The following is a 10,808-nucleotide window of genomic DNA, read 5'->3' as shown; positions in this document are numbered from 1 at the left end:
CCTATTCATCCACCCCCGCTAGTCTCTCCACAACCAAGATCTAAAAATAGAACAGGGATCCCCCCCATCAATTTACAACACGTCACAAGGTCATATAACCCTCCTCTCACGATCCTCGATCAATACTACAGCGTGACGGTCCAGTGTGGATCTTGCGACCAATGATCTATTTGCTGCACGTGAAATACACGTTCGCGTGGATTTGTGCTTTTTCCCCTCAATTAGTCACGACGTATATAGCCTAATTAACTGCGGAGGAAGTGTTTTCCATTATTCTCCGTTTTGAGATACCTTTCAAGAAGCAAACGTACCAGTTCGGGAGATGAAAGTGAAGGGGAGACACGGAGAGTCCTCGCGCCATTGGGCGCACGCATATTCACGCGCTGGAGGGCAAGCCCGTAACTAGACCGAGAATCTCCACACAAGACAACGAGGAATTGTGTCGGTGCTGGGCTACCTTTTTTTATCCGGGAAAACTACGCCCGCTACTTATTTTAAATCTGTTTATATATGTGTACGTGTGTATTTTATATTATTTTATTTATAGTGCTGATGTCATTGTCAGGAGCGTTCAAAAGGATCCGAATGAAGATGTGTAGACGTTTAAGGTAAGAACGTGGAAATTCTGTAACTTACTGGACATTTAAGTTTTAATGCCACAGCTCACTGCCTCACATTTGGTATTTCATGTGGTTCCCTCTGTTAGTATTAGCCTTAAAATGGCAGACCAGAGGTGATGAAAGAAGATTTCTCAAGGCCTTTGAAGCATATCTTTGTGATGATTTATTCTGACCTATCTTCATGTTGCCCTTTCATTTATACAGACAACCTTTGTCAGGGAAGATTCAAAATATGTGACACCCTCCACCCCTCCATAAATCCAAGTGCCTTTTACTAAGTGTTTGTTTTATAATCACATTTGGCGAGGGCCTTTTTCTTCTACTCTCTGATTTATTTATTTATTTCATTTATTTGTGTTTTGCGTTAAGTTATGGTCTTATTTTGTTTTGAAACTATAGTGGCATTAATAACTAAATCTATTTCACATAAAACGCTGATCAGTATGAAAATATTCTCCATCGTTCTTGACAACTGCAACATTAATAAAGCGGCAAAAAGCTAAATAAATTTGTAAATAAATAAAATGAAAAATACATTTCTTAACCAGTATGAGCGATAGATCCAGGCTGAAAGGGTCCTAAATGATTCAAGCTACAGTGCAAACAAACACTACATCAAGGCTTTCTGTTTTAAACAAACAAATCTTTCAACTCTTTAGATTTCTTGCTTTTCATACTGGCATAAAATATGACATTTTAATATGTGCTTGAGCAAATTGAATGTAATTTCTGTTTTAAAATGCAAGCATATCTGGTGTATTAGGTCTGGTCCTCATCCTCTCCCACTATTTAGAATAATCTTTGTGGATCACGACTCATGTCAGCTCAGTTCAGGTCCTTCATTTGCCCTCAAATTATCTGTGTATGTCAAAGAGCTAATTTATTGTATCATGCTCATTACATTCCATAGATTGCATTGCCCTGTGATGCATGTTTCAGAGGTAAAGTCTCTCAGTCAGTCAGTCAGACGTGAGGGACTGTATGCAGCATGTTGAATTGTGCATTCCGTCCATTGCAAAATCAGGCAAAAAAATGCCTGATTCTTATTCAAATTAGAGGCATTTGAAGCATTACATATGTGTGTCTGTGTGTGTGAGAGAGAGATTCAGTTTACGTTTTCATGCTGGCTGTTGTACTTTATTTTGGGATGCACTACAGTAAATCAACCCTGGCTGATAAATTCTTCTCTGTTCATATTGATTAAAATACAATACAAAACTACACAGCTGTATTTTACTTATAATTTTGATAACAGTGTAACACTGTACGTTGTACTCATAATACAATAATGGAGTGTGAATCTAGCAAAAATAATGGACAGGATTGCAAAATGCCTTGACATTTACTGTGCATATCTCTTGCCATCTGACATGCTGGGACTAAAACTCAACCAATATGAAATAATGGGATTTTGAAAATGTTGTTTTTACTTCAAAGCTTAAAAATGTTAGGGTATATTATGTATCACAATGTTACAACAGTTACAATTTTCATTTTCAGTTGCAATTTCTTATTTTTGGTGATATCATCAATATTGATATTTCTATTTAGTTACAGTTTTCTATTAATAAATCTGGTTAGATTTTATGACTTTGACTTGTACGAGCCTTAATACATAGGAGCAAATAATATTTTTTTGTAATGTTTGGGACTTTCTTTTACATCTGTTTTCTTTTTACTGAGCAAATTCTGTTCAATAAACATGCATGCCACACAGATCTTTCTGTATTTATAGAATTTAGTTTAAAGTTATTTCTCATATTGTTTTATATTAAGCTATTTTTCATGTGGTGACCATTAGTCCCAGGATTGTAGGTGATTTCAGGTTTCACTCTCCTTGCGACTATTTAGTCCTCACAATGTATGCAATACCTGATCAACAGCTCTCATGGTTTGGTCTATTTCAGGACCAAAGAGAGCATCTTTATCCTCATTCTTTCCAACACTCATCTCCATTCTTATTATCATCCAGCATAATGGGATGTCCTCAATAAACTATTAATATTAATGAGGAAAGTTATTTATATCTGTGCTTTCACAAATGCTTGAAGTCTTTCATCTCTAACATGTAAAATGTGAGTTTTATCACACAGACATTGAATGATGAATTGGCATTCTGTGATTGAAGATGAAAATTATACTGAGACCTCTTATTGCACAAGCTGGAATATGTGTGTGGGTGGAGAATTTATTTAAAGATACAAAATTACAACCATTTTTTTTCTTTCTATTTGAGAACTGTTTGTCTGCACTTGTTGAGATATTTAACAACCGCATGCGCATAAATGATTCTGATTGAAAATGTTTCTGGGGGATATGACAGCAGAGAATCAGATAAAAACCTCTTCATAATTTTCCCAGTGTCCAACTCTTTAATGTATTTTTTGGTAATGGAATATGCATTATCTTTTAAAATTAACTACGTGAGGACAGCATAGTAAATTTATTATAGAATGAACAACATGATAAGTGTGTGTGTCAGTCAAGGACGGAGCACCTTGTGTTTAAATGGAAGATCCATTCTTCATTGGTCATCCTTGTGTTTTTCAAGTGTGATTTATTCCACATTATACAACAGTCAGTTCCGGTCGCAAAGTTTATTGATTTGGAATAACAGCACTGGAATGTTTCGCTGTATCAATCTTCTTTTCTGTGTTCATGGCATTCTAGACCAGAGTGTGTGATTGGTGCAGAGTAGTGAGCAGCAACTGTCTGGAGTAAAGAGCATTTTTTAACACAATCACATTATACATTTTGTCTAAAATGTAAGTTTTAGAATTATGAAGTGTAATTTCCCACAGTCATGGAAAACCTGGAAATATCAAGGAATGTAGGGATAGTGAAACATCATGTAAATGAATAAAATCTTACAATGAAAGATACATAGAGATTTCTATAATGAATATACCATTATTCAATTCAATTGATATTTTTGTAGGCTAATACCCTCTTGCTAATGATCTTTGTGAGCAAATTTTTCTTTTGAGTTTGTTCTCTACACTTGATCAAACTGATTCAAATATGATGTCTGAATGATTCATTCGTTGTTTTAATCCTTGTCCATTAAAACATGATAATTCCAACGCAATAATCTTGTATACCGAATATGCTTGTGTGATGTCGCTTAACTAGCTATTGCCTTCCACTCAACACTCGGTTATGTATGTACGCGCAGGTTTGGCCATACATTACGCCATAAATAATAACAACAAGCAATAAGCATAAGCAATTTATAAAAGAGGTGCACCTCTCCCCTGAAGTGTTTAATGCTCGCTCTTTTTAATAATGGCACAGGCATGAAAAAGTCAATCCCGACAAGGCATCCATGCAGCTTTCGCCGCGTGCATGACCTTGCTAATACCCAATTCGCATCTCAGGTTTAATCTTATCAGCTGTAAACATAAAGCGGTTTTCACACGAGGGCGGTGTTCATCTCGGCGATGACGTCAAGAGGCAGGTCTCGCTCGAGCCCACCAATGAGACGAGGCAGTTCGGTTCTTTTGGGGCACATCGCAATGAATGGGTGTCGGTGCTTTACAAGGCAAAGGAGCAATCACAACAAGACGCGGATATTGAGGGGATGCGGCATCGGCACGCGGGAGCTGTCCACCAGCAGCACAGCAACGACACGGACGCTCGTGACAGTCAAAAGGAAGGATCTCGTCCAGTCGCCGCGCTCTTTAGTCTGCCGCCCCCACCGCCATCGATAAAGGAGCGATCCACCTCCTCACATCACAGCCGACATGTACAGTCTTGTCCGGACCGCGGCACCAGGAACGGTGAGTGCGTGCCTTTGACCGGCCACTGCAGCCCCGCGCACAGTGACCGTGCGCCTTACGACAACCTGCCGCATCCGATTCCAGGGGCCTCATCTGGCTATCAGTGTCATTTTGAGGGGCTCTCGCAGAGCAGCCATTCTCCTCAGCACAAATCTTCCGTTTCCCCGCAGCCCTCCCCATCTGATCTGCTGCCGCCGCCTCTGCCTTCGCACATTTCTAATACGCGGGATACGCGCCAAAAGAGTGCTAATTACAAACAAGACATCTTACAGCGTCGCGTCGGGGAGGGGGGGCGTCGAGACCAAAACCAGTTGCTGCAGCAACCTTGTTATAATCAACAAAGGGACCCCTCCTTTGAGCTACTCTTGCCAAACTCTGGTCAAGGACAGATAAATGCACGCGAGGAAGCAGAAAAGCAGAGGCAATTAATTGAGCCTCAGGCTCAGTTACTGTTGGGCAGCAGCTTTCCCATCAACTACTGCATCAGCGGATCAGGGCAAGTGTGCAGAAACAAGCAGGCGCCGCTGTTGCAGCATCAGCATCAGCATCAGCAGGGTCGCGCGCAGGAACACAGCCTCCAGCGGCAACAGAGTGACAGAGACAGCAGCGGGTACCAGGAGGGGAAAATCGCACTCAGTCAGCCGTATCAATGCGAGCGCGCGCTAGAGAGAAACTCGTCGGTGTCTAGTAGTGACAACAGCAGCCCCCCGTACGGCTCCAGCAGTCAACTGTGGCCAGAGCCCCACGACAAGGAGGACAGGAACAATCGCGCAAGCAAACACAAGGTAGGTTATTTATGTATGGGCACAAGCACAGCTTTCAATATGCCACTCTGTAAGAATATACGCAGCGTTATATGCGACCACGCCTGTCGTATGTTGTTGTTGTTCTTTTGCTGCCCTTAAATGAATAATCGTCATGTTAAGCTTTCGAGGCGGCTAATGTGATTTGCTAAAACATGTATTCGAAAGCAGCCCATCAACACGATGACATCAAGCACACTGCATCTCATGCATACACTCACGCGGACATAAAACCCCACTGTGCCTTTCACATCTCTCTCTCACGCTCTCTCTTTCACAGTCTCACACACACAGGCATTTAATCTGTAGTGCATCAAAACTTGATATTTCTCTTATGGAGGGTCTTATTGCAGTGCCCAAATATGTATTAAAATATAGTTAAACATGACAATTCAAGTGAAAAATGTAAATATGGAAAGTTTGGACATCATATTGCCACTTGAAAATTCAACAGTTTAGTATATAGTATAAGAAAATTCAACAATTTAGTATAATTTAGTAGAAGTGTAAATTCTTAAAAATTAATTTTGACTAATAATTACAGCCATACAAAGGCAAAGAGATGCAGTAAGTAATCCAGTACTGAAACTGTAGAAAAAGGGCTCAAAGGTTTTTGGTGGACTTTTGATGGATTTAATATTAATTTTCACTCTTCCTTTCCTATGATCACCCGTCTGTCACAGGACAGAACATAACCAAAAATGTGATTCAGTTCCGCTCATAACTCAGTTATGCTATCATACTCGGTTACTTCATTTTTGCTTTTATATGGAAAAAATAAAAACACACTTGAATCTCTTCTTACATGTACAACAAAGTGAAACTACTCTGAAAAAATGTGGTGTAGAAACTGTTTTCACTCATAAATTACTAGTAAATTTCAAAGCTATTTAAATAAACAGTAACACATTGAATTAACATGAAATTTTGAAGTAGAAAGACTAGTAGAATTTTCTTATAAAATGTACTCCAGTAATCTTTAACTTCAAAAAATATTTTTTACTGCAGATAACTGTGTTGTATGAATCTGTGCCACTTTTACAGTGTGTCCAAATGATGCCCTCATTATTTGTTGCACCAGTGCCTTCATCTGCAGTTCATTCAAAAGACTAAAACAGCTCCCAGGGCTCCATTTATTTTTCTGACCCTGTTATCTGATGCCACTCACCGAGGCTCCATTCATGTCTCTCCTTCATGCTCTCTCTCAGGTCCTGAAATACCTTTTGTTATAGGTCGATCACAGTGGCTTATCTTCTTGGGTGGTAGTAGCCAAGTCTCACAGAGTAAGGGCTTATACATATACACAGAATATATGGACAAAAAATGTAGTGATTAAAATGTGGATTAGATCAAAATCAGCACAAATCCATTTCCTGCAGTAGTACTTGGCTTTATCATTGTTCTTTATCAAGAAACATAATGTCCCTTCAGTAAAACACACCATATCACAGGTATCTCTAATGCAAATCACCTTTCCTTGTTTAGATTCTCTTCTTTCTACACTGTGGTTAATAATTGACCTTAAAGAGTATAAGTTGTGCACCAGTGTCACAAAATGTATTTGTAAAATGTAAAAATAATACAGAAAAGTACATTTTCTAACCTAAAAATAATTTTCAAATGAGTTTCCTGAACAAGTTACACACAGCACCTTTTACTAAAATGTTTTAGTATTATGTCTCCAGAGTTTCAAGGTTGGATTTAACCCAAGCGCAGCACTGGTATGGCAGGAAGAAAGCTAACAAAAGAAGAAAAATAAACTGACCTTTTCAAAGAAAAAAACTCTTGATATCTGATGCTAGATAGTTGAGAGGAAGGATACTAATTAGAGTATACAGTCAAAGGAAATTCATTTAGACAGAGAGTCTTATCAGTTGGGCAGAATATAGCGGGCAGGGTGGAGTCAGTGACCTTTAGTACTTCTAAATACTGTGCTCTATTGTGTACAACCTTTGTTAATGGGAGACACGTTGCTCCGGTAACACAAACAAAAGGACTTTTGGAATACATAAACTATCCATTACTTTTCATCTGAAGTACTGCAACAAATAACCTTCAATATCTGTCCCACACGTCCATTTATTTATGCTCCATTTCATTTCATTGTATCATTAAATGAAGCTTTGATCCTTAGATCATGATTGCTCCACTCAAGATGTGTCCAGCTGTACTCTGCAGACACACTGGCAGTTTTCCCAACAGAAAAAAAACAAGGGAAGCCATCATGTTTTGTTTTTTTAAAAACTGAATTTAATAACACTTTTGTGTGCTTGTTAAGTTAAGTGCATATAAAGACATTGTTTTCCTAATAAATAACTCAATCAACTTGCACGACATTTTGACTATGCTGCACAATTGTGCTTTTTATAAAAAAGCTGTTTACTCGTGTAGGATGATATCCTTACCCGTGCATTTGTAACATTTTGTCCAACCACTTTGTTCTGCTCTAATGGCTTAAACAAAAACTATTTTGGCTGAGAGGGACCGATCAGTTACAATATTCTGTGACACAAACTGAAACTTAATAGTAGTTTGCTACTGTGGCCTGTGTGATCCACAGTTTCACACCACAAGCACAGACATTGTGCTCTGAAAGGCTTAACATATATACTTCTGTGCTTTACTTGTGTAAATACTTTTCCATTCTTCCTTCTTGTCAGTGTTTAGAGTTTCCTTTTGGCTGGCCTCTCTTTGCTTGCTAAGTGATCCTTGCTCTGTTGTTGAAGTAATGTCATGCGAAACGTCTGATAAACCTCTCTAATATAATTAATTAATAAATTATATGATGAAAAATTAAAGACTTGAAAGAAAACAATCAGCAATTTAATATCATATAAGTCCTATCTCCGTATTAACACAATGGATCTGCGATCAAACTGAAGACTAGAAGCTGTGTTTGATATGATTAAGCACCAGTGTCTAAACCTGTGTTACAGCCATGGCTTCTCTTTGTCAAAAGAAAATAGCTGTGCGGTTCTCTGCATTTGTGACATCTTTAAGTCAAGTCAAGTCACCTTTATTTGTATAGCGCTTTACAATATTGGTTGTGTCAAAGCAGCTTTACAGTGTTAAACAGGAAAATAGTTTGTCATCTTTAGTAGGCCTATATGTTAAAGAGAGAGAAACCGTTTTTATACATCTTTAGTATATGTTAACGAGAGAGAGAGATATCAGAAGAATTTTTAATGAATAATCTCATTATAGCATCATGTGTCTCTGCAGCATTGCTCACAGAGGTTCCTGTTTATTAAGGGTCATACCACCTCAGGGTTTAACGCTGTTGTTCAAAAAGACAGAAAGTCTGCTTCAGGAAGACATTTATAAGAAGGAAGAAGAGGAAAGGTCTATCTTTAACCCTTTAAAGGTCCCTTCTTCTATTAAAGTCTTTCTTTCTTCCTTTATCTTCCAAGCCACCTAATTTCCTCACAGACTAAAAGGTCCATTTAAATGGGATCAGTTTGCTCTGAAGGTTTCATGAAGGACATTCAGCCACAACAGCCCATCATACAGAAAATAATCACAGAGGCGTTCAGTGTCTTTGGCCAGTGGGCACATTCTCCGCGTTTTCTTTGTGCGATATAATAATGTCCAGCATCAGAGAATCATGTCAGGAAATGTGTAGTTTTATCTCAGCTGACCCCACAGATGATTACATAAAACATATGAATATGGAATTATTACTTTTCATTCACTAGTGATACCTAATGTTCAAAATGCCAATGTGAAAACAGGAAATGTGTTACACAAGGTATGAAAAAAGTTTCACCTCAGTGGCCATCAGAAAGTAATCCGCATGACGTCACTGTTTTCACAAATTTGCACTCTTGTAGTTTACACAGAGATGATAACGGTGTCGTTTTCAAAATCTTGTTCTTTGAAACCCATTTTTAAAGGTTTGCCTTTTTATGCCCCCACAATGCCATTGTTGTGTAAATAAATGGCCAAAACGCATAAAAAGATTTCCATTTTTAGTTGAAAATGGTGTTGTGTAAACACCCCCTTAAATATGGAAATATCAAGATATGGGGATGTCTTGAAAAATAGATCTAAATACAGAATTGATTAAACCTGAAATCTAAATTGTATAAAGATTTGTATTCCACAATACACTGAATTTTTTTTTACTACTTTTTGAATGTGACCTTGCCAGGTCAGTCCTAGTTGCTTGCTTTAGAAGAAAACATTGAAAGGTTACATAACGCATGTAAGCACAGAGAACGGTGTGAATTTGTATAATGCACTGCAAGTACCCTCTCCTCATCCTCTGCACTGTAAAAAGTAATGAGTTGAACTTACTTGGAAAACCTGTGGAAACTGATTGCCTAACATTTCTCAAGCAAATTAGTTTATCATTTTTGAGTTAATAAAACTTACTGTAACTTTGTATAGGTAACTTGTGTAATGTATAGGTTACCAGAAAACTTGAGTGTTGGTAACTCAATTTGACAAGTTAAGCCAACTTAGAGATTTAAGTTAAGCTTAGTGCACAGAACTCAAACAAAACAGTTCTCTTAACAAGTCTGCTTTGTTCACATTACTAGAAAAATGTGTGGAAACTGATTGCCTTAAATTTCTCAAGTAAGCTGTACTCAAAACTTAAAGTTGTTAATACAAAGACAGAAAACAGATTGTTAGCACAACAATAGGGCATTTATTTGTTTAAAACAATGTTACTTCAAGTCATTACTTTTTAGGCATGCTATCAAATCAACAATTTAACACTGTAAAAAAAATTGCACATACTGCACTCAGGAAATAAATAGAAAAAAACCATCAACATCCCTTTTATGACACCTTGTAAATCTAGATTTACCATTTTCTAGAATTACCATTTTCTAAATCAATAATGGTCAATCATGAACAATTACACTGACAAATGCTCCATCACGCCACGATGACATCTTTCTACATCAGAAGATTTTTCAGAGATTGCATTCTAGGTTCAGCCACTGAATGAAATCAAAGGTGTCCTTCAGTACTGGAGGATACTATAATTTCATAGCATAAATGAGTCCAAAGAGCAGGCATATGTCTTGGGGAGGATTTTCCAGATCATCCAATACAATTGTACCTTCCAAAAAAAAAAAAAAAGACATTCAATCTGTTGTACAAAAAGACAAAACAAACTGAACAGTATGCCAGCTATACAATAATCTGTTCTGAAACTGCTCCTTTGACTTTTGAAAAGTGTTTAAAAAAACAGCATTTTGGTTAAATACTGACATATATATTCTCTTTTGTGTGATTTCTGGACTGACCAGAAAACCATGATCAAGAGAGCACCCTCATATGCCATGTCTTAAACGAGTGGTTTTCACATCTCTGTCACTCATATATTAGACTCTTTGTTTTTGTTCTCTTGCTTATCTGATTTCTTTATTTCTTTCAAACCTCCTTTTTGATTTTTATATTTCTTTCACTTACTTACCTTTATTCTTTTCTGTCCTTCCTTTCTGACTTCTTTCCTCTTTGTGTTGTCTCCTTTACTCTTCCTTCGTCTAAATTGTCAGACTCCTTGTTGCCTAATTTCTATTTTCTTTCTTCACTCCTCTTTAAAAAGGGTTCACCCAAAAATGAAAATTCTGTCATTAATTACTCTCTCATGT

General features: G+C 37.6%; 1 protein-coding gene across 1 annotated transcript in view; it reads left to right on the top strand.

Moving 5' to 3' along the window:
- The first annotated feature begins 4,104 nt into the window (after positions 1-4,104).
- Positions 4,105-10,808, top strand: part of kcnn1a (potassium intermediate/small conductance calcium-activated channel, subfamily N, member 1a) — a 30,934-nt gene continuing 24,230 nt past the window's right edge. The window contains exon 1 of the mRNA XM_016476052.1: positions 4,105-5,184. Within this exon, the coding sequence (XP_016331538.1) occupies positions 4,201-5,184 (984 nt within the window). The 5' untranslated portion in view covers positions 4,105-4,200. The remainder of the gene's footprint in view (positions 5,185-10,808) is intronic.

Source organism: Sinocyclocheilus anshuiensis, unplaced genomic scaffold (genome assembly GCF_001515605.1).
Source record: "Sinocyclocheilus anshuiensis isolate Anshui unplaced genomic scaffold, SAMN03320099.WGS_v1.1 scaffold821, whole genome shotgun sequence".
Classification (NCBI taxonomy): Eukaryota; Metazoa; Chordata; class Actinopteri; order Cypriniformes; family Cyprinidae; genus Sinocyclocheilus; species Sinocyclocheilus anshuiensis.
Note: the sequence above shows the minus strand (reverse complement) of the source record. Positions and strands in the feature narration are given on the sequence as shown.